The sequence below is a fragment of the Mchenga conophoros genome, linkage group LG20 (assembly GCF_057382185.1).
Source record: "Mchenga conophoros isolate Kocher_MC1m ecotype Shallow Benthic linkage group LG20, M_conophoros_male_GT1.1, whole genome shotgun sequence".
In the NCBI taxonomy this organism is placed as follows: Eukaryota; Metazoa; Chordata; class Actinopteri; order Cichliformes; family Cichlidae; genus Mchenga; species Mchenga conophoros.
This window is the reverse complement of record NC_140545.1, coordinates 8,326,689-8,350,634: the sequence shown is the minus strand read 5'-3', so window position 1 is coordinate 8,350,634 and position 23,946 is coordinate 8,326,689. Positions and strand designations below refer to the sequence as shown.

The following is a 23,946-nucleotide window of genomic DNA, read 5'->3' as shown; positions in this document are numbered from 1 at the left end:
CAAGAGGACATGGAGAAGAGATTGGAGGAACTCACGTCTATAATCAATGAGTTAGAACAAGAGTCGGAAGAGAGGAAGAGGAGTTGCTGGCCTTTTAGGTTCTTTTCTTAACTGGCATCTGTCAGTCTGTATTAAAAAATGAATAAATAAATGTGTTTTATGAAATAGCCTTTCAGTCTTGTGCTTTTGTTTAGGTGACAACATGAGTGCACAGTTTTGGGGCAACATTTTGAATACGTTAGGGCAATAAAATGACTGGGTAACACCTTAAAATAAAAAAATTCAAATGAAACTTTACACAACTTAAAATTCACAACCATTACTTGAATTTACTTACAGTACAATAAAAAAAAAGAAAAACCTGACTTTTCCCCTCATTCTTATGTTCTTAGGTATTTGTAGGTAAATATAATTACATTTAAATTCAAATAAGATACACTGAAATTACATTTAATTACAAGGGAATTACATCCATAGATGTGGGCTGTATTATAAAGTGTTACCAAGGACTTTAGTTAAGGTTAGCAGAAGGTCACATTTTCCCTGATACATTTGAAGTTTGCATGAAATACTTCACATTATAAGTATAATTTTTTTCAAAGAAACAATGGAAATGACTGAAAAGCTGTCAGAGCTGTTGCATTTAAATGTAGCCAATAGGGACAAAATATTGTTTATATATTAATATTGTTTCTTGCAGATACAGTATCAGGTAAAATATTTTATACATGTACATATATATATATATATATATATATATATATATATATATATATATATATATATATATATATATATATATATATATATATATATATATACATATGGGTTGAGTGGGTTGAGTGGGTTTTCTCCGGATACTCCGGCTTCCTCCCACATTCAAAATATGTGCAGTTAGTGAGGATAGGTTAATTGGAAATTTCCCATAGGTGTGAATGCAGGAGTGAATGGTTGTCTGTGTCTATGTGTTAGCCCTGCAACAGACTGGCGACCTGTCCAGGTTGAACCCTGCCTCCCGCCCTAAGGCAGCTGGGATAGGCTCCAGCCCCCTCCCATGACCCTGAAAAAGGAGAAGTGGAAATGAATGGATGGATGGATGGAACAAAAAATAGATAGATGCATAGGAATAAGGGGGTAACAAGTGAAGTGGAGTGGCTTAACCTTGCCTAACTTCTAGGTCTTTTATGTTTTAAGTGAAAGAAATTAAATTAGACGTGGCTCCATCAGTTTAAGGTCACATAGGCCTGCACATTTATTTTATTCTGATAAGTTGGCAAGGGAATTTTAATGTTGATAAATAATAGAATATCCATCATAGAGATATATAGGGACATATAATGAACATTAAATAAACCTGTAAAAAACAGACGTAAAAAGGCAAGGCAGTTAATATGAATGTCAGTGAATGTGACATCTGTTATAGAGCGCTTTGAGTACTCTGAGAGAGTAGAAAAGCGCTATATAAGAATCAGTCCATTTACCATTTATATATTAATATTGTTTCTTGCAGATACTGTAAAATACAATTTTCCACATTTCACACTGTGTACTTTTGAAAAGTTTTTCTCACAGTTTTCTGTTATAAGTTTGGTTTGAGAAACAAAGTGAATATTTGATCACTGTACTAGCTGTTAGATTCAACATTTAAAATGCAGAAAGGACTCTTTATTGTTCATCTGCTCTTAGGAGACTCCAGGCCATCTGTGCATGAGCGACCATTTTCCCTTTTAATTTGTACCATTTTTCTTCTGGCTGACACGTTTGTGCAATTTATTGCCCACAGTAGCGCTGCATGCATCTAATTGTACACAGACTCTCACTGATGATGTAGAGGTGTCAAAAACTTGGCATTACAGGGTTGAAGGAGCATTTGTGCTCTATGAAAGGATTGCTGAGTTGAGTTAAGCCTGACCAAAATTATTTCTCTGAGCTTAATTAGAAAGAGGAACAGCAGGAATGAACTTACATTGATATCAGTCCAACATCCGGTGGAGAGAGATGATAAACCAAAGCATCTCCACCCTGGCCTCTTTTGTTTCTCTCCTGTCAGGTGGAGGCATATGACGCTGATGAGCTAAACTATCACGGCGGGATGCGAGTATCATTCGGCATGCAGCTGATGGCGGCAGTGGAGCGTATGCAGAGGGAGATCCCGTCCATCAGCTGGCCCTTCCTGCTCCTTCACGGTGACGCCGACAAACTCTGTGACATCAGAGGCTCCAGGATGATGTATGACAATTCACCGAGTACAGACAAGAAAATCAAGGTGTGTATGGTTAATTTACAGAAAACTGTATCTGTAGAACTGCCTTAGGTTCAACAAGGTGTTGGAAACATTCCTCTAAGATTTAGATTCATATTGATAGATTAGCATCACATAGTTGGTGAAGATTTGTTGACTCATTGTCATGTTCAATACACCAGTTTGACATGATATGAATAAAACATGCCATGCTGGAAGCAGCCATCAGAAGATGGATGGTTGGATGGTGGTGGTCAGCAACAGTACACGCTGGGTACAATGCTCAGTTGGCACTAAGGAGCCCAATTACACCACCAGCAACACACTAAACTATTAGCACGAAGCAGGACTGCTTCATGCTTTAATGGTGCTGTAGAAATAAAATAAAATTGAATTGAGTTGAGTTGAACTGAATGTTGTTTATGCCAAATTCTCTCCCTACTATCTCAACGTTGAAGCTGAAATCGAGAGTCATCAGACCAAACAACACAATTTCTGGTCTTTTGATATCCAATTTTGGTGAGCAGGTGTGAAACACAGACTCAGTTTTCTGTTCTTAGCTGACAGGACTGGGGTGGTCTTCTGCTGCTTGTAGGTTCAATCTATTGTGCACTGAGAGAAATTGTTATGCATATCTTGGTTAGTTGGTTATTTGACTTATTGTTGCCTTCTTGTCAGTTCAAAGCAGTGTGACCATTACCGTGACATCTGACAGTGTCCAGGAAAATCCCAGTAGATTAGCAGTTTCTGAAATACTCCAAATACACCAAACGCCATGCCACGTTCAAAGTCATTTAAATTATGTTTCTTCCCCATTTTGATGGTTGGCCTGAATTTCAGCAGGTCTATATGTCTAAATACACTGATATGTTTAAATATTTGCGTTAATAAAGTTTCAGATGAGCGTTTATAAAGTGCAACAACTGAACGTGACACAGTGCATAAATATGGTGAATAACGTTGCCTCCAGCATTAAAGGTGTCTTCTGACACTTTAAAAATGATGATTCGAGATTACAAAGCTGAGGTCTTTGTGTTTGATTAATACAGAGACTGTCCGTCATTAAAACTCGTTGTTATTAAAATATAACATAGAGATGGGTGGCAAACTAAAGGAAAAATATACAAAGCCTTGACTTTACAGTCAGGGATTTTACACAATGCTGTGAAGCATTTTACAGTGATGTGATGCAACACATGCCTATACCTGTATTACATTATGAAATGCAGCTTAAACCTCTTAAATCCCAAGAGCTTCAACACTGGTATTTGTAAAGAGGGAAGTTTCACACACTATGTTGTCACATGGTTCATCACATGGAGGTTAAAAAGAGGATGAACAAGAGACATGAGAATGAGACACATGAGAAGTGAAATCAGATATAATGAATGTTCTGTTTTCGTGCAGCACAGTGAGACAGATAGTGCAGGGAGCAGAAAATCAAGTGGTGCTTGTGAGGCTCAGATGCTTCTTTATCACATGTTTTATCAAAGTAATAATTGGACCAAATGCAGGGGCTTTCCACGTTAGTTCAAGCTGTAAACGGAAGTCATTTGATCCCAGCAAAATGTTTGGTGTGATCAAATGACTTTTGTATTAAATCCCTGTAGGTTTGGCAAAGCAGGAAGAACCCGTTGCAACTTTGAACACACTGCAAGTTGTTAAAAAGCATTGTAGAACAAAAATGAAATGGTTTTACATACATCCCTCTGATCGTTTCTTATCATTTCTAAATGTTATCCCAGATCTACGAAGGAGGCTACCACGCTCTTCACCATGACCTCCCTGAGGTGGCTGAGTCCGTGCTAAAGGAGCTGACCACCTGGATCACAGAGCACATCCCAGCTGCAACATCGCAGGAAGCGCAAGGCTCCTAAATGTATGGCCTGCACACCTCTGTTGAAGCTCTGAGGAAACTGCCAATCTCGTCATAAAACGCCTGCTCACGTTCCTGTAGTGCGTCAGGCGTAATAATACTACTGCACTTTCCTGTCTGGGAGTTATTTGGGCATACTGATGGACATTATAGTCTCTGTATAACAGGTTTATTAGCAAATCCTCTGGGCTACTGTAAAAAAAAAAAACACACACACTCTTCCTCCTATCTGTACATCAGGCCACTGATATAAATTGGGCAATAGGGTCAGTTCTTATTGTAAATACTCTGTAGCAATGGTCAGCATCATGGCAAAATTTCTGATCAGGGATGTGCCTCATGTGTGCTTCACATCATCTCCACTGAACTGCTCGTGTGCAGCTTTTAGAGAGTAAAGACTGTCACAAACTTTACTCCCTAAAAGCAAGGGTTCGAAGTGCAATAATGGGTATGGCCTTTCATTTTCTCATTTTATAAACAGGCCAGATCTTTTAAATATTAATAACAGAGGCAGCAGAATACAGAAGCATTTCTTTCTGCCTCAACTACCATTAACAGACTGGGTTAGAGGTCAGGAACAGAAGGAGGTTGGCACCTTTGGAGCTGTTGTCGGTTCAGGGATGCATGAATACTTAATAGATAACATATCATTTAGCGACACTGAATAGCCATCTTAAAGTCTCCTTAGTTTACTCCACCATACTCTCTGACCTTATCCCATCTCCTCTTCCTCTCCTGCCTCCTCACTGACTGCGCTGTTTTGTAATATCACATTTCTGATAAAGGCAGCTTTTATAGAGCTGATCAGAAGCATATACTGAAAGCACTCTATATGTAATAGTCTTCTCCTGACTTCCTCTTTGCTTGATCTGAGGACAGATGTTAGCCTAAAGACAGATGGTTGACAGTGATACATCATATGAGGATAAGGTACTGTAGTCAGACTAAATCCAGATGATGATCTAGCTTCATAAATTTTGTCCTAATGACGATATAAGTACTTCTTATCTGCCTAACTGAGTGACCGATTATTAAAATAGTTTTCCATATAGGTGCTATATATGCGATCCTAGTCAAGAGTGTAAGATGGGGCTAAATTATTCAGATGAAACTGCTTTGAATCGCTCTGCAGGTGGGAGGTCAAAGGTGAAGTGTTCTCTGACCTTTATGGCTGTAGTCGAGCTCACTGTCAGTTGTTCACTGAGGCCAAGCCTTGATTGATTAAGTTCAGGCTGCAAACTGGGGGGCCAGCTATAAAGTGAAAGGGGAACATGACATGACTTTATTCCAGGAAGCAGCCAGTCTGGCTTCGTTTTTTTTAAATCTTGTTCTGTAAAACTAACCTTTGATGTTCTTAAAGTATAGGGACATCAAAGGTGAGGACAAGGGGCCGTTCAAAGGGTTAGCATTTAAAATCAGCTCTTGCTCGATGTGGGTTTTCAGCTGAACCACAGCAATAATGTCAAAGCAGCCTACATTTGTGGTTTGTCAGTAATTATAAACTAGACAGACACGCTCTGAACTACCTATTTGATAGTGTCGTGTAGACTGTAATTACTGGTCACATACACTTAGCTTTTACCTGTTCGTCAAGCACAATGAGGTTTCAGATTATTAAACGTGCACCGCTCACAGCTTGGAAAGCAATTAGGGTCTTTTGTGGTGCTTAATTTTTGACACCAGACATCCGTGATACCGCTTTTAGTGACTCGTTCTGTGGTGAACACATCCAGTAAGCAGTTCTTTGATAGAGATTCAACTGGCCAGCCTGTTTTCTTTTTTTTTCTTTTTTCGGTATTACCCGGAGTTCAAAGAGACTCATGCACATAGTGAAGGGGGAAGCTTGCTGCTGTAACCACGGTTACTCTTGTTTAGTCATAGCAGCAGCAGTGTGGCAGAAGAGTCCTTTTTTTCTTTTTGACATGTGTTGTCACCACGGTGACCACGAAAAGACTGACAGAATGAGAGCAATTTCTGGCCTCTCTGTCTTTATGTCTCTTCCCTTCACCCCGCCTTGTCTCACCCATACTATTTTTTCTTTGTTTGTTTGTTTGTTTATTTTTTAGCCACAGTAACCGGTGCTCTTTGTTCCATCCATCATGCAAGCCTTTGTTCTACTACATACTCAAACATTGTGTACCCTCAGCCACCCACACTGTCCCTAGTGGCCAATTATCAGAGCTGCAACAGGTTATATTGTAAAGTGTTCAGATACAATTTTTATTCTTTTTTTCTGATTCTTGGACCATATGGCTGAGACCAAGGGTGCTAGATGTAGGTGGGAGGAAGGGGCCATTAAATCTTTTTTCTTTCTTCAGCTTCTTCTTTAGGTGAGCTGGTGTGCTTTAAATCAGAAAATGGGTTTCTGCAACATTAACCAACAAGAAAGACTTTTACATCGCAGCAAAACAATCAGAAGGAGCAATTTAAAATGTCATATTAAAGAATTTTAGTCTGACGTTGTTTTGCTCCCAGTATGAAAAGATTACATAAAATGACTGATGATGAGGGAAAAGGCTCTATTATCAGGACTGGCTTAGGCAGTAGACCATGTGTTTTTTTTTGGGAGGGGGTTGTGGGAAGGAGAGGTTATCATAAGGTCAGTAGTTTGACTTCCAGGTCTGATATCTTTAAGAGCTTTTTGCCCACCTGCTTTGAAATAAGTCAAGCGTGACACATACTTTAACTTTAAATGTGACCTGAAGTCGCTTACTTACAAACGTTGATGTGGCTTCTTCTTCTATTAACATCTTTCCTGGTGTTTTCAGACTGAACTGCGTCAGCTGTATTATCGAGTTGCATTAGAAAATAAAATAATTAATCGTTATCGGCAGAGTGCTTTCCATAATGTGAAAAAAATAGCATTGAATACAAAATACAACATGAGACATGAAAGCAAACAAATCAGTGTAGAAGAGGGAATAAATAGAAGGAACTTCAGGATGTAAGTGCATCCTCTTCTCTATTTTTACAGACGTCAAAAAATACTTTGCCAGAACAAATATTGGATTACTTTGCAGCGGGTGCAGACATAGATGGAGATGTAAATGTATTCATCAGTCCCGATGGGAGTCAGACCCTTAACCTCAACTGAACTGCAGGGGTTTTTATCACCAGCCCTTCAAACACAATCTGCTCCTGATTAGGCTGCAGCAGGAACAGCGCACACAAGTGTCGCGCGGTCCCAGTTTTATTCAAACTCATAATAGCACCCCTGCTGCAACGCATCAGCGCGATTGTTTCAGCCTCGCAGGATCCTGCGTAATTTCAAAAAGCTGTACCTGTCAGACTACATGAGTGCATAATACTGCTGTCGCTGGCTACGGGGGTGGAGAGAGATGGAGATATGGTGAGAGGGGAAGAGAAAGAAAAAGGAGAGGAGAGAAGCTGTCAGTAACCATGGCAGCACTGTTTTTTTGGGGTTTTTTTTCAGAGTAAAAATGTGGATTCATTAATGCTACAGGAAGTGTGCCAGACGTTTGTGTGCTTTCAGGGCCGGTTGTCCATTTGCTGCTCTGAGGATTCCCTTTTGTGTGAGCACTGAGATAAGAGAGCAAATAATTAGCATCATCAGCTCACAGTGAATAATAAGAGCTGCGCACACTCAGTGAATTTGAAAAAAAAAAAAAAAGACTGTCTAGTCTGCTGTTTGGTCCAAAAACATACTATTCCCATTGAATGATTTCGAAGACATAACAAGGCCTTTTATCACATAGGTTTGTGCATTTTCCCTATGGAAGCAAAACCTTTTCACTGGATTTTAGTCCTTTCTTAATAAAGTGTAGTCCCCTTATATTGTCTTTACATCTTGTGAAGGCTTGTAAGCCATCACATGCTCCCTTTTCCCTGATATGTATCCTTACAAGCATGGAGTGAGAGAAGGAATGCCATAAATGTGCACATATATTACTCTATTAATAAATGATAATCCACTTGACTGTTAAGGTCCTTCAGTTTTTAGGCTTAGGAAGTTGAAATTAAAGTAGAGAAAAGAATGAGGGCAGGAAACCACTCAATCTAATTTGGCTGCAGCTTTCATAAAGAAATGTGTCACAGCTGGCCTACAGGGTGATGTAATTAGGCCACTTCAGTTTAATGTTTGTCATTTTTTTATTTCGACTGTATGACTGTTTCTAAGAGAAGAGCTGTTTTATGCTAATAAGCCTGAGGTGCAAAGGCCAGTCTTTATGTAGTTTTATAAGATTAAAGTGCACTTGAAAGATTCAGTTCGCATGAATGGGGCTCTGGAGTGAATGCTGAAGAAAGCAGCAAGAATTGAAGGGGTCGTCTTCCAAAGTGAATGTAAATCCAGGAAAACGGTTTTATCTTATTGTCGTAATCATGTGTGTAGAAACAAAAACAGATGCTCCAGGTTGTTAACACGTAAACCTTTAAATGTTTGAATCGTCATAACTGTGTTTTGGAGCAACGCCCCAGCTCAAATCTTGCTGTTCTAACCGACAGTTTTGACAAACTTGATTTGTTTCCAGCCGTCACGCTGCTTGGTTGCTGAACACAATTGTAATACTCTGTACATAGAAATGCTAATGAAGAAATGAAGACTACATTGTATTTTACATATCTTTTATTTATCTTGTATTTATAGAAATTCATTTAATGTATAGGCATCAAAGTACTGATAACACATCACGACAAGGCACTTTTTTTATACCACAATCCAATCGCTCATTGAGTTTCCCATCTATTCAAGACTTCATAACACTTTTGTTGTTATGGAAACTGGTTGACGGTTGTATGTTTGTACAGTTAAGCAACCCAGAAAATGTATGGCAGTGTTTCTGAAAAGACTCTGTCTACTGAAGTTCATGTCTTGAAAAACGTCACACACTGTCTTTGTCAAAGATTTTTGTTTAAACTTCCAGATTTTAATTTGACTTTTTTTTTTGTTCTTTTTAAAATATATATATATATTTTTAAAAAATGATTAACAACCAAAGGGTGTTACTGCTAAAGGTTTGTTGCCTTGTACTTCTTTATCAAATTAGATTTTCAGGAAGTTGTTTTCTCATTTTGATCTTTATCTAAGGTGAAATAAACATGAGTGCAAAACATTTACGTAACACCTGCAATTTATACACCACGCAAACTACTGAAAGAAAAAAAAACAGTTATCAGGTTTTCAAGCAGATAAAAAAGCAACTCTAATCAATTTGGGGAAATTTTTAATTTCATATAATTGAAGAGATTTTTGTGACAATAACTTTTGTACATTTATTTTTGAATTGTATTCTGGTTGTTGTCTGTGCCTTATTATGCTAATGAATGTGGTTTTATGCTCACTTGTGAGTCTGTGAGTGTTTTCTGCACTTGAAGCATCTGTTTCTCTGTTTACTCTTTTCTGAGTGCGTGTGTGTGAGTGTGTGTGGTCACGTCTGTTTCCGTTCCTGGTGGAGTAATTGTGTCTTTCTGCTTATCGTCTTCCTGTCTGTCTGTTTTCACTGATGTCTGTCTAAATTTCTGTCTTTATCGTAGGTCTAAGCAGGTTGGGGTTGAAAACTGTTTCCGAGTCTTTCAGTACAGGCTCAGCTACAGCACATAAATACCTCCCAGATTCTTTAAAGACCTGTTTTGTCTAAGCCATTTAGAGAAATGCAATATTTAACACAAAAATTGATGCATTTGGCTTGCTAATATGGCAACAGTGTTGCTGGGTTGTCTTAAAGTTATTTCTTTTGCTCCCAGTGGGACTCAACAGAAAAAACAGGAAGTTCAATCAATCACATAATAATAATAACAATAATAATGATACGAGGGTTTGTAAAACAACAGAAATAACATGCAGATTTTTCCATTCTGACCGCTGTGTATTGAACGCCTACATTATTTAAGTGCTGTGAGGTTAAAATTATAACTCTAGAAAGTCTCACAGTTATGTCGTCTGTCTTAGAGAGTCCAACATTTACTTTAATCTGTGTTTGTGTCAGTATTTCATTTTGATTTTTAAGGGTGGCACGGTAGCCTTCTTGGTAGGAAAAGCTCGACATCTTGATAAGCTGAGGAATTTTGGCACTGCGTTAGGGTTTGTGTTTACAAAATTGTAAACACAAACCCTAACGTCATCTTCGTAATCGTGCATTTGCAATGTCAAATCAATCAAATGGTTAGTGTTTAGAGACCATACACCACAACCTACAAAAAAAAGGATTTGTTTTGTTTTTTTATGACAAAACTTTATTGAGTCTTCCTTATTAAATTTTTTTTCTCAGTTTATGTAGTACTGGATGTACTTTATGTTAACAGTGTTGATGTGAAAAATATGCCAGTTTTTAAACATTTTCTACACCTCTAAAGACCGTAGTGCACACTTTCATTTAACATCGTCCTATACTTCTCATACTTCGCACTGATGCATTATAGTCACATCATAGGTTGAGTGTCAGCATTTGACATTTTACTTCAAATCTGGCACAAAATTGTATATAATATGTAATAATGGAAATACTTCTGAATGGCTGAATGGCAACTTATTTGTTACTAGACTGTTGATAATGTCCATACTCTCTTACAGAATAAATGACTGTTTAACTGAACAGGCTGGCTGGCTGGACTTACTGCTGTCTCAATTCTGTTATGTGGCTGGGTATGCGTAAAGAGGGGAGGTTATCAGTCATCTTCATTGTTATTATTTTATTTTGAAATCACATGTAGCTCATGACCTTAACATTTAAGGTCACGATTAAGGTCATAAAAAGAACAGAGTATCACATGTGAGAATTTTTCAAATTTCTCAAAGAGTGTAAACAAAGAAAAAACATTTGGATTCAGCTCCTACTTCAGGTGAAATGAAGCTTGGAAAGTAGATTTTTTACACAGTAATACATATTGCAGGGTTAAGTGAGGTGTGACACAGGTCAGTAGGCTTGGTCGACCTGATTTTAGTAGTGTTTCATGAGCAAAACTAAAGACTTACCTTGGGAGAAAAAAAATCAGCATTTGTTTGCCAGGCTGAAAAGTACGCATCAGGCAGTAGGTGGCAGTACTGGCTCATACAATTCACTGAAGACAGGCTTGGTTATATGAATGTGGTACTGGAACTGGTACACACACATGCAAAGCATGAATGAACCGAGGACTGGTGTGAGATTTCTAGGGTTTTTTTCAGTCTTGGAGCATGAATGTACTCTGACATCTTTTCCACAAGCTAAGGTCCTTGTGTTAAGTGCCATCTTGTCTTCCAAGTGCTGACCAACCTTTCTCTCTGTCTCTCTGCTACTGCTCTGTCTACCTCTCCCTAGCCTCAGCGTGTGCGTGTGTGTATGTGCATAATAACTCTTCTTACTTCCTCTCAGGAGTAGGCATGGCCACCTAAACTCTAATGATACACCTGTCACTCGTTACCTTCATCACCCTCATCTACAGTACTTAAAACCAGCTCTGCTTATCATTCACTGCCAGACTGTTGCACTACACTGCTGCTAGCATTTAAAATTCCAGTCCTATTTAGCTTTGCCTGTACCTCACTGCCTTAGATTCATTCCTGAAGAGTCAGCTGATTGTTTTGGGAGGAAGCCAGCCCTGAGCCCATCTCCAAGGACTACCAGCAGGTGGAGTGAACATTTGGAGAGCAGAGTCTGGGGAGTGTTTCAGCATCAACCCTGGGAGTCAAGTTTTTTAGACATCTGGACATGGATTTTGTTTGGAGCTTCAGATTAATCAGTCTGGGGGAGGTTTGATTTGTTAGTCTGTCTTAACTACTTTAGAAATCTCCTTTCTGATCTGGTTTGATACTCAGACTTGTGAATGAACAATCTGCAGGCAGATCATTGCAGATTTATCCAATGGAAGAGACTAAACTTGATAGAAATATTTTTGAATTTCATTCTGCATCATTCTGAGTTTTTCTGCTGGCAATGTTCACATTAAAATCTTTGAGCCCTTTCTTGAGTGTCCTTTTGGTAACAAAACACAACACCTTGTTTAATAAATTTAACTGTATTCTTAGAGTGGCAACATGAAAACATCACTTATGTATAATTGTTTTGGCTTTCCTCCTTTACCATTTTTTTTCTGCTCAAAGATTTTTGCCATGTAAAGTACAGCCGTAGAGTCATTTAACATTCTTCGAGTTTATTTGTCTTAATGCACAGGTGACACAAAGTTTGCTAGAAGCATAATAAGCCACGCAAAGCACATCAATGGAAGCAAATCAGATGGGACCTATCATCACTCTTCTCTCCTCCTCATCCATCAAAGTTGCTGTATGTCTGAAGTCCAAGACTCAAGTGTTTGGAAAGGAAAAATACAAAAGCTGTCCAATTTTCTTCTGGTTCCCTGTTTTCTCTGCTTTTCCTCCTCCTCTTTACCCAGTAAATAGGTTAGTAGCTCTCCTTGAGACATTTTTAGAGTTTGTCAGGACCACATTAGCAGTAACTCTCAAAGGATGATACTTCCAGGAAAACCATGGCCAGAATCCACACTCTAAATCTGTATATTATACCACCATGATAAGATATAGATAGATAGATAGATAGATAGATAGATAGATGAAACTTTATTAATCCCTCGGGTAGGTTCCTCCGGGAAATTCAGTTGCATATTACAGATACAATAAGGGGAATGAGAGTAAGGAAATACACAATCTAACCCTGGGCCATTTTATATATACAAATTATACATAGGTGAGTTCTCAGGATAAGGGATAGGGAAGTTGGGTTAACAATAACTAATTTCCACAGTGTATCGTTTTCCACAATCTAACCTGTTCAATGACAATGTGGAGGTATATTTTTTATATATAAACGTTTTACTTGTTTTATGGAGTTCATTCTTCCAGCAGGGGGAGCCTGGAGGTAGACTTTCCCGTTTGTTGGAAACAAAGACCTGAGCCAATCAGAAATCGGTTCAAGGAATTAAATCCGGGCTCGTTGTGGCCATGGCAACGGATTTACCTTGGTGACAGCTGAGAAATAGAAATGGAAGAAGAGATGCGACATGGGCTGTAATGGTCCTGAGCAATACTCTCAGAATACTTCAGATCCACCCTCAGTGACCCCACTGCACCATGACAGGTTAATTTCTGCAGGGGGTGGACTCCCGAAGATCTGCAGTAAAACAAAGTAAACAAAGGCAGGAATATGAAAAGGGAAACAGCAACCTTCAGTAGTACCCTAATTCAGTAGAGCTCTGTGTATGAAAATAGAAGTAAATATAGACTGGTGCATTTAAGGAGATGATATTCAGAAGGTTACATGAAGATTTGATGTATTGGCTCAGAGGGTGATAGCAGAGACTGTTGCCTAATCTGAACATATCTATGAAAGCCCAGAGAGTCTGGAAAGAAGGAAAGGATAAAAGATACCAGGTTAAGGACGAAAATTAGAAAGTGATGAGAGCATGTGAACACCAACGAGGTTAAGGCCGTTCAAGAAAGGTTTTTTGTTGCAGCTTTTTATACAGTTTACTATTTGATATCATCCCATTTCAGCAATTAATTTGTCAGGAAAATGTGTGTTACTTGGGTTACAGTGAAACAAAATTGACCATTGTCCTCATAACTATAATGATAATTCTCAGAGACACCTCATTGGCAGCTGGACAAAGGCAGATATTCACATTCAGCAGCGTCTACATATATAAAGAATGTTTAAATTATTACACACACACACATCTTTACCAAATTGTCAAGGCCACTTCTGTAGGTGTGGTCCTCTTGTGACTGTACAAATGTGGTTCTGCCTTCTCTACCGCGTCTAATCCAAGAGCTGTATGTAATTGGCTGTTGTATTGGAATTTTTTATTTTAATTGGCCCTGTTTTCTGTCACTCTACGTCAAACGCTCTCTGCTCACTGTGTAACCACGCCTCCTCATGCTTTCCGGAGCCAGTGGTTCATTCGTGCGTGTAGAGCCGTGGATTGCCTCGCCGGGAGGGAGGAAACGTGTTTCGTTTAATTTTGCTGGGTTCTCGTGCTGTCATTAGCAGTGCTGCTACTACAGTAACGTTTTAAACAGTATTTTCGCGGGTACTTTGCGTTGTAATTAACGGCGGCGTGGCATAACGTTGCGAACAACTAGGTTAGGCTCTGTCACCTGGCTGCAGCAGCTGACTTGGTGTCTTGCGGAGAGTGGCGACAGTTCCCAAAAGAAAACAAGCAATTGCTAGTTAGCAATTCAGCCAGTTAGCCTGCTAGCTAGCTAGCTCTTGCCTTATTGCCACAGCAAGTCCCTCCCTCACAAAGTGCGTGGACGCTGTTGGCTGCGACGGTGAAGTCGAGTGTTTTTTTTTCTTTCTTTCTTTTCCTTTTTTTAAAAACTCCCCTCCTATCAACTTAATAGCCAGCATCCCTATACAGTTGGTTTGCACGGGAAATACCCCCCACAAAGGTTAGATAGGTTAGGAGACGGTAACGTAAAATTGCTGGCTTTTCGTTCGACAAGTGTGTTCCGTGGAGGGATACGGATCATACACTGGCAGAGAGACTGGCTAAAAGAAGACGCGAAATAAGAGCGAACAAGGAAGACACCAGGAAGGAGGGGACTGGCTAGTTTAGCCGGTGAGACTGAATCGCACGTAAGTGACTCATAAGTTAGCTTGACAAATGGCTTAACCTGTACAACTTGCACTGCTTGCGGCTATCAAGTCTTCTACTCTTCTGCGGCTTAGCACCTACAACCAGTACGCCATACTACAAATGTTAGCTAGCTGCACAGGCTTCCTTGAAGGTGGCTTAGTAGCTAGCACGACAGCTAATTGAATGGTTCGAAAGTGAAAATGTGCTTGAAACACATCTCGACTACGCTTTCTTCACTCGTTCCGTCTTAACTAAGGCTCAGTTAAATAGAGGAGTTTAGACAAGTTGGATGTGTGGCTTGAACAGCACCGTGTACCAGCTAGTTGTCATGAGTGGGAGCTTTTTAGCCGCTTTGCTAGCTAATTCCTGCCGGCTACCCACTCAGATTGACAGCTCAGCTTCTGACGACACGAAACCTGAATAGTAGTGAAACCCAGCTTTTATCGCCCCTTTACAAAACACAAGGCTCATATCTATTACGTGCAGCTGTGGGAACTGTGTGTTCCTGAGCTGAACCAAAGATAAACTTGTCAATGTCATGCAGAGTTCACATGACATTACACTATCTTGGTTATAAATGACTGTAGCTGTCAAACTACTCAGTTAATCAGTTTTCTCATTTGTATAGGTTTCATCAGTCACTTAGCATTCACAAGTCATGCACACGTTTATAGTAGTCTATAGTAAGCCACAGCTGTGTAAATCAGCAAATAGGCAACAGCACAGCCCTGCACTTAAACACAATTATGATTCTGTACCAAGATCAGTTGTGACAAATATTCTCTTCTCTTTTAGATAGTACATCAAGCCACACACAGCCATGAGTATTGAGATACCGGTTGGGTTGACAGAACTGCTGCAGGGCTACACTGTGGAGGTGCTCCGACAAAGGCCGTCAGACCTGGTGGATTTTGCCGTACAATACTTTACCCGTTTGCGGGACACCAGAAGTCAGGATGGGGCCAGCACAGGTGGCAAGACGGGAAAAGGAGTGATGTTTGACGGGGAGCCGATGCAAACAGAGTCCAATGGAGAGGATGATGAAGATGATGACTCCGACTTTGAACGTAGGTTGATCTTTTTGTTGTTGAGATTGTCAGCTGTTGTGGTGCAGGTGCTTGTGTGAGTGAAATGGGACACAATGAGTGATTGTTTGATTTTGTTAGGGAAAGAGCAAGTGAAGGTGAGGCCCAAAGACTTGTCACTGATATGGTCAGAATTTATCCGTCTTCTTGGGAGATTCTTTAGCGTGTTACGTCTGCCATATTTTCATACATGCACTTGCTCTCAGAAAATCCCACTGAGCAGACAGCTTGGCAAAGCAGACATGATCTAATCTGGGTCTACTACATTCTCATCATCTGACTTTCAGGATCAGAAATAATTTATTATTTACATGTCTAAGGATCTGAAAGAGCCGTCTTTGTTAAATGTAGATTCAATGTGCTCTTTAACATATTCTTAAATTAAATTTATACTTCCAGAAAACTGAAGTAGCCCAAGATGCGAAAGGTAACAAGGTAAAGCTGTCCTGTAACGACATATAATGTTGTAATAACAAAATCGGCATGACGTTTTCCCAGAGCAGTGAATGTGTGTGTATATATAACTCTAAATTGTACCTCAATAGTGATACTGGGCCTCTTTTGCATCAATCCCTTGTGTTTGGCACACTGGCATAAGATATAAGCTGCTCCCAAACTCAGCTGTCCTCTGTGCTCCTGAGAGCAATGTGACCTAGATCACACCAGTATGTTCACTGGCATCATCTGTAAACTATCATGTATATATGTGAAACTATGTGGAGATAAAAACTGAAGCCCCTTTTTTGTTTGTAAATAGTAATTGGAACCCAAATGCTGCAACCTAGCTGGCTGCACAGCTTTTGTCAAATCACCAGCAGGTACCGGAGCACTAAAGTGAATTTTGGGCTTCATGAGATCTATTCTTTTTGGGCCTGTTGTTAGTATTCCTTTTTTTTTGAGCTTCTATTCTAGTTTTGTGGTTTAACAATTATGCCAAATATACAGTTTTAAATATACAGTTTTAATCTCTCCTGAAAGCAATGTTGGCCAGCCTTGTAGATTGGTACAAGCTGGCTCATGGTGAACAGGGATTATGTTTTCTTTTTCTGCTAATACAAAATGGGTTCTGCCCGCTGTAAAACAGCTGTGACTTCAGCTGAGAGAGTTGTGTGTGTGTGTGTGTGTGTGCGTGCGTACGCTTTGGTGTACACGCGCCAGATGTATTTGAGTTTCAGTGAGTCCTTTTGCATACTTGTGAAAGTAAGCAGTTGTGTTATGGCATTCTTTCACAACCGTTCAAATTCCAGCCTGGTGACGACATAAAAAAATGTGTCCAAGTACACTGTGATTAGCAATCACACCTCATTCTAGGGGATAATAAAGGAAAGGGAGCTGCAACAGTTGTGCTCCAGGGAGAAATCTGGATTCTGGAGTTCACACACATGACTTCCATGACATTAGATTATCCAGTAGGCTTGTGTATACTTCCCCCAGGGAACATTAACATTATTTCTCATGGTAATAACACAGGCCTGCATAATGAAAGGTATCATGTGCTCTTGCCTGACCACTGCTGCAGCCTATAGGTATAAAGAGTGATCTAATTCAGTTAGTTCACTAGCACGTGCTCTAAGACAGTTGCTTGAGTACTGAAGACACCAAATTAGCATTTTTAATCCACAAACCAAGAACGTCTTTACTTATTTTTTTAGGTGAGAAATACAAACCTGGTTCTGTTAGCTATAAATGGGACATTCTGCATAACTATCAGCACAGTCTGCAAACTATGCTGGTAAAATACAAATGTCATACTTCTACTTACTTGAATTATGATTGGTTATTTGGGGCATTTTATTGAATTTGGTACTTGCTGCATGTCCTCTCTTGCATGCCTTCTGCTCAAGACTAGGAGTAATTTTTCTCACATTTAGAGCACAAGTGATTAAACTGTATTACTGCTGAGTTGGCAGGTAAGGTATTTTGAGTTGCTATCCTCTTTATAAAGTATGGCTGTTGTGAAATTAGTATTGAGCTGAAATAGTATTGAGCTGTGCAGTCTAATATAAATATTGTTTAGCTGGCCCTGAATTCAAGAAAAAATTGAAAGAAGTTCAAGGTGCTTTTCCAGTTGTGTTGTTTTGGTTGATTTTTTTTTCATGAATCTGTGGTATCTGGATATTCTTTAGACGTTAATTCTATTGTTTTAATAGGCTACTTACATTTACGATGACTCACCAGTGTGCTCTTAACCTTTCTTTTGCTCTGAAGGAAATCATTGTGTGTTGGCTAAAGGCCTAACATGTAAATGAACTAGATAGCTGCTTGTGTATTTCCATGGATGGTACACCGTATCCCTAAAAACAGGACGTCTTGTGGTAATTTACTTGTCTTGTTTCTGTAACTCCTGCTGCCTGAATCCACTTAGGGCTCACCACACAGGTCTAAGCTGGTTAACAATAGAGGATTTAGTTATACATCCATCATATTTTGGTGATATTCAGGTTTTTAAGTAACCCTTTTTATATTGAGGCTGAGCTTTTAAGAAGTCATTTATTGACAATTTTATAATCTTCTTTCTTTTTGCTGAATGGGTGACATGGATACCAAACTGGGTTTCTGGTAGTGAATTTAAGATTTGTATTTGGCAGGAGTAAAATTCACTTCTGTGAATATTAGGATTGCATCATACTTACCTTTAATGGTTAGTAGCTGAATCCAGAACAAATGCGTCCATTTTACTCAATTTTCAGAAATACAGTGATAATGAGAAAAAGGGTGCAACACAAGGGCATCTTTCTAATTTGTATATGTGGTTTTCCTCTCCTTGCCTCCTCTACTGTCAGTTTAGCAGTGCTTGTTCACTAAGAGAAACAGGAGGGGATGAATGGATGCCTCTGACTGAAACGAGCAGGGCTTTTTAGTCAAAGATGGATGGAGGGACAGATGACTCCTAGAGATGATAATAGAAACTAATTAAAAGTGTTTTTATAAGAAAGACAGCAGGGATAAAGCAGAGGCTGTATTAAAAAAATAATTGAGGGAGGAGAAGAGAATGGGTTTATGTAATTATTCTAAGCTGCACAAAACTTTGTAGAAATGCTTTGTAGCTAGATGGTTGTGCTGCATGGATTCATAACAGAATGCTAGCTTAGATTTTTCTCTTCAGAGTGCAGATTTTCCATAGATTAATAGGTCTTAGCCAGTTTGTCTAGTAATGATTTAACTGTAACACTTTAAAGTTTTTTTTCCTTCCTTAAAAGCATCGGTCCATATTTTCAAAATTCTACCTCCGTGTGTTGTTTTGATTATTTATAAGCACTGGTATTTTGAAAACAGATATCTTGAGAGGAGTCATAACGTCATCAGTGTTTCCTTTTCATCGCAGCAGCTCTCTTGCAACAGTAAGTGCAAATTTTCCCAGATGGTTGGTATCCATTTCGGACTGCAAATCTTCTGTTGCTGTTAAACACACCATTAGATTAAGAGATAAGGTCTGTTAGATTTTTTTTTTAATGATACATAGACATCTTTCTAAGAAGGGTGTCCACCAGCCTTTAAATGTCATCAAAATGAAACGCATTAAATAACAGGATTGAGGGCCTTACAACAATTTAATAAAGTGCAATAAAAGGTTTCCAGATCTCAAACTCATTTGCTGTTTTACTTAGGTGCAAATTAAACGTGACAGTGTGTCATCAGGTTTGTTTTGATGTGATTAAACCTAGAGTAAATGTTTTGAGTTAGTGTGTTTGCCCTGTTAAGAGTAAATACTGTTAGAAATTTATGTATTTAAGTTCTTCTACCAAAGAAAATGTACAGGAAACATTAAAGCTCTATGGTTGAAACACCAGTAATTGGAAAAAAAAATATTTTTGAGTTTGTGTTGCAAGTGTCAAGTGTTTTAGTTTCTGTCATATCTGTCCAACATGATAGAAAAACACTGTCATGCACTTGTAGATTTGCATTGAAGATGTGGTTGTGTTCTAGTTTTGCATGGCCACAAGAGTCCCCCAGTCCCAGAATTCATCATCTGGCCAAATCCGAAAGCTTCATCAGAGCTCAAAATTTATCAGTCCAAGTTTGGCATATGAGCTGACAAATGTGTGGATGTGTTTGTCAATGCAGACCACAGTTTGTTTCTGTGTGGAATAGATAAAATGTGTTTCTTGCATGTTTGGTTTGTGTCAAGGGCTCTGCGTAATTTAGCTCGGAGTATGGCCGCACACAATGTGATGAAATTCTGCCTGTGACCTCTTTCTGTCTCCACCCTTGCTCTGTCACCACCACCTCAGTGTTGTTTACACCCTGCTCCCCCCAGTCTCTTCCTTTGCTCCCATAGTGTTCTCCCTTTCTCCCTCTATGGCCCTCTTTTTTTCCCTCCATATTTTTCCTATGTCTCTTAAGCAGTTTGATTTGGCTTTTTTTTTTTTTTAGTAGATAAAATTAACTCATAACATGATTGTCAGAACAAACTGCTTCTAAAAGAGAAAACAGAGAGACTCCTATAGTTTTCTTTGATGTAAATTGTGATCCTGCTACTGTTTTCATTTTTTTCTATCCCTCTCTAATTCATACATTTGCTACTGGACCATTTCCCCCCCTTAATATTGCTTTGTGCTTTAGTTTCACTTATTTGGGATGAAAGTACAGACTGCTTTGTCTCTAAAGACACTAATAATTGGTTCAGTAAGACGAGCTGAGATGTCAGTTTTCATTTTCGTCTAGGAGCTTTGTGTCTGTGCACAGTGGTAACAGTGATTAGTGGAAGAGGGAGTACATGTACACTCAAATGACTTTTGTCACTGTAAGTGTGCACAATTTTATATCTGTAGGTTTGCGTGCTTGTGACTAGTCTCAGTTTAGTGTTGTGCAACAGGTGACCTGATTAGTAGACAGCAGTGTATGTCCAGGGTGCTTTTAGCCTGCAGGCAAATCTCATCCAGCCTACTATGGAGACCAGTTGGACTGGCAGTCTGATGGTGTTAAGTGGAAAAGCCCCCAGACGGCTCATACTACTCTGCCTGGCTGATAGTTCACTAATGCAGTTGCTGTCTTTACTCTTGTCTTATTTTTATCATATGCAAAAAAGACAAGTTTTGAAAATGCCTTTTTTTAGCCTTCTGTCCAGATGAAAACAGGGTTTTTGTTCATGTTCAGGGCGAGTAATTATCAAATTACCAGCATGGTGTTTGTGTGACCCTCGTAGGATTGGCTACCTCCATAGACTGAACCTGACTGAATCTAAACTCGGTAGCCCAAACACATAAACTGAACCAGCTGTAAGATAATGGAGTGCTGGTAATAGGATATTCAGAGGGGAGTAATACCACACTTATGGCATTAAGAAGAAGAAGGAGTAGGCTGTACTAGCTGAAAAGTCTTCAGATACAACTATGAAAAATTTTGCCTATCCCAGTTGGTGACAATACGTGATATTACCAATTATTAAGTCATAAAATCTGTCTGGGTCTGTCTCACCTTTGCTCTTCTCCATGCCCTTCCTACACACAGCAGTTTCAGTGTGACAGTGACACCACTTTAATCAAGAAATTGAGGAGTAGTGGCAAAGTTGTGCGTCAGCAGACACAATTACAATACATTTAATAATGATATTCATTTTCTGCATTAATTGGAAAATAAGCTAAAAATTGCCTGGATTGACTAATCATTAATACCAGAGATCATTATCCATCTATTTTAAATACCGTGTAGAGTACATAGCAGAAGATGTGATGTTCCAAATTCACGATACTGGAATTTGAACCACGTTTATGGTCAAATACGTCTTTAAGCACCTAATTTTTAAGCCCACTTTTTGTGCTGATGTCAATAACAAGTTTATGTATGTAAAGCTGAGAAAAAGCATTTAAGAAATTTTTTTTCAGTATTGTATCATATATTATAAATTAACTAGTAATGTAATTGTTTTGCTTATGCTAAATAACTTTGTACTGCTGCTAAATGATTCGTGGTTAAAGCATGCCAGTCTAATGGGGGGTGGAGTCTTTAAACATGGCTAAGGTCATAATCTCTTTCGTGCACTCTGCGTTTTCTTTTCCTTTTTAGCACCAGGGGAGTAGTATGCATGTATGTATGTATGCATGTAATTTTTGTCTGCCTGTTGATCAGACTGTAGAACTCTAAATTTGTCTCTTTGTTGTGTTATTCCTTTGATTTCTTCAGATTGTGTGTGTGGTGTTTTGTTTTTCTTTTGTTTTTTTTTAAATCTGCTTAAACTTCGTTATCAGCTTTTTAAAAATTTTTTTTATCTTGGTGTCTCTTTGTTTGAATGTCTTTGTAGCCTTATCTCTCTACCTTTCTTCACCCTGTTTCTTCACATCTCTTTGAATTAAAAAAAATGTATATGGAAACCAACAAATTTTCTTAATTCTATTGTCCTGTTTGTATATTTCTGTATATTTCTGACTTTTTGAAGTATTTGTCTTTACATCATTTTCTCGATCTATATCTTTTTAAAATAACAATACACTAAAATAGTTTGAGATGGCTATAGTGTCAGTTCTTTAGTCACTCTTCAAGTCTCAAACACTTTATGTGGAAATTAGATTTCAGGAGACATTTAATGTAGCTGTCCTAATCTCCGTTGTCCATTTAAGGGATTGTCATCGGTTATTGGTACAGCAGGCTATGAGACAACTTGGCTTGCATGTATTTGCTAGTAGACATCATTTGAACCTTTGTACTTCCTTGTTCTCTATCCTCTAGCCATCTTAGTCCCTGCAACAAAATAAGGAAGTGGTGAGGGATGACTGGCTTAAAGAGAGAGATTGCATTTTATCTTCTGCTGCTCCTGTTTGAAGTTAATATGCATCCCGTGTCTCTAGCACACTATTCTTGTGAATCATAATGCTGTCTGAACCCTGCCTCGCCAGTCCAGTTAAAGCCTTCAGTGACACATATATGTAGATTTATTACCGCCATCAGAGGCATCTAGATTACATATTTCTGGACAACAGATCTGAGTATGATGCCAGCCTTCTTGGTGTACATTAAATCCAGGCTGGAACCCTCTCAGGAGACTGTCTCTGTCCCAGTCGTGCAAAAGGGTCAGGTTGACCAGTGCAGACTACTGTCATGTCATCATGTTGATCTCTTTGGTGCATTAGAAGAAGTTGTGATGTTTTGTGAATTCAGTTCATTATGTGTTATGTCTCACCTTTGATTGTCATATGCAATAGATAATGTGGTATAAGCCAGACTTCCCATCAGTGGAAATGATCAGGTCTGTACTTTAGTTTGATTTGGTTTCACTCTTTCTTGAAAAATAAAACTATAGTCTTTTTTTTGAAAAAGTTAAAGGCTCAAAGTTATTTAGCTTACCCCAGTGTTCTAACAAAACATGCTGTATTTATCCTACTATACGCACTGTATATGAAGATGTGCAAATTAAAGTAAGAAGAAAGAGAGCAGGAAGTAAAAGAGCTGAGAAGCATCAATGTTTTTTGTAGAAAATGTTTTAACCAGTTGTTTTTCCCCCAATTTGGACAATCCACAAAGCAAGAGTTTTAGTTTCAATTCACTGGCCAAATAAAGGCAATAAAACTAACACTAAACCAATATTCTAGGTATCAGAAACATGCTCATTTATTGATGTTTCTCCTGGGAGAAAAGCGGGGGAACTACAGAGGGGAGTGAACAGATGAGGGCATGGGATAGCAACAAAGTTAAGGAGGATGACAAAGACCTGAATTGAAATTATAAAAAGAAACAAATACAACTAAAGGATGTGGGACTCATTCCTCCAGCGTTTAGGGTTGTTACTGGCGCCACATTTTGAGACAAAAGTGGCGCCAGTAATGTGGGCCATAGCTCCAGGCTGGAATTTGGGAATCCCGGTCCTTACTAAGAAGTAAACCAATGCTTTTTTTTTTTTGCTTTTTTTCACACATTTTCATGGCACTCTGATTCCTGATTTATACCAAAGATGTATCGTCACAGAAATGTATCAGATCCATATGTCTTATATTGTTTTGTCATTTTTGAGCACTCTTAGCCACTATTGAATTGTCTGCAAACATGCTTCCTGTGTGAACAAGTGCTTTTCCTTTTCATGGAGCAGCCATTGTTGATTATTCTCTCTTAGCTCATGCTGCTCTCATATATTCATATAGAAAACATCTATAAATGGAAATTATAGCGCATATAGTACAGAGCAGGATTGTCAAACTCATTTTACATCACTTCAGTTTTAAGTGGGCTGCATCAGTGCAAGTCCCCCTTCCTGACAATGGATGGAAGTTTAACTACATATT

General features: G+C 38.8%; 2 protein-coding genes across 3 annotated transcripts in view; both read left to right on the top strand.

The window, feature by feature from the left end:
• Nucleotides 1–10,669, top strand: part of mgll (monoglyceride lipase) — a 44,538-nt gene extending 33,869 nt beyond the window's left edge. For both annotated transcript variants that reach the window (XM_085258934.1, XM_085258933.1), the window contains 2 exons: nt 2,051–2,266; nt 3,988–10,669. In XM_085258934.1, coding sequence (XP_085115060.1) covers nt 2,051–2,266; nt 3,988–4,119 — 348 coding nt within the window. In that variant the 3' untranslated portion in view covers nt 4,120–10,669. The remainder of the gene's footprint in view (nt 1–2,050; nt 2,267–3,987) is intronic.
• A 3,320-nt stretch (nt 10,670–13,989) lies between these two features.
• prkar2aa (protein kinase, cAMP-dependent, regulatory, type II, alpha A) overlaps nt 13,990–23,946 on the top strand; it is a 45,700-nt gene continuing 35,743 nt past the window's right edge. The window contains exons 1-2 of the mRNA XM_085260344.1: nt 13,990–14,647; nt 15,444–15,715. Of these exons, the coding sequence (XP_085116470.1) occupies nt 15,469–15,715 (247 nt within the window). The 5' untranslated portion in view covers nt 13,990–14,647; nt 15,444–15,468. The remainder of the gene's footprint in view (nt 14,648–15,443; nt 15,716–23,946) is intronic.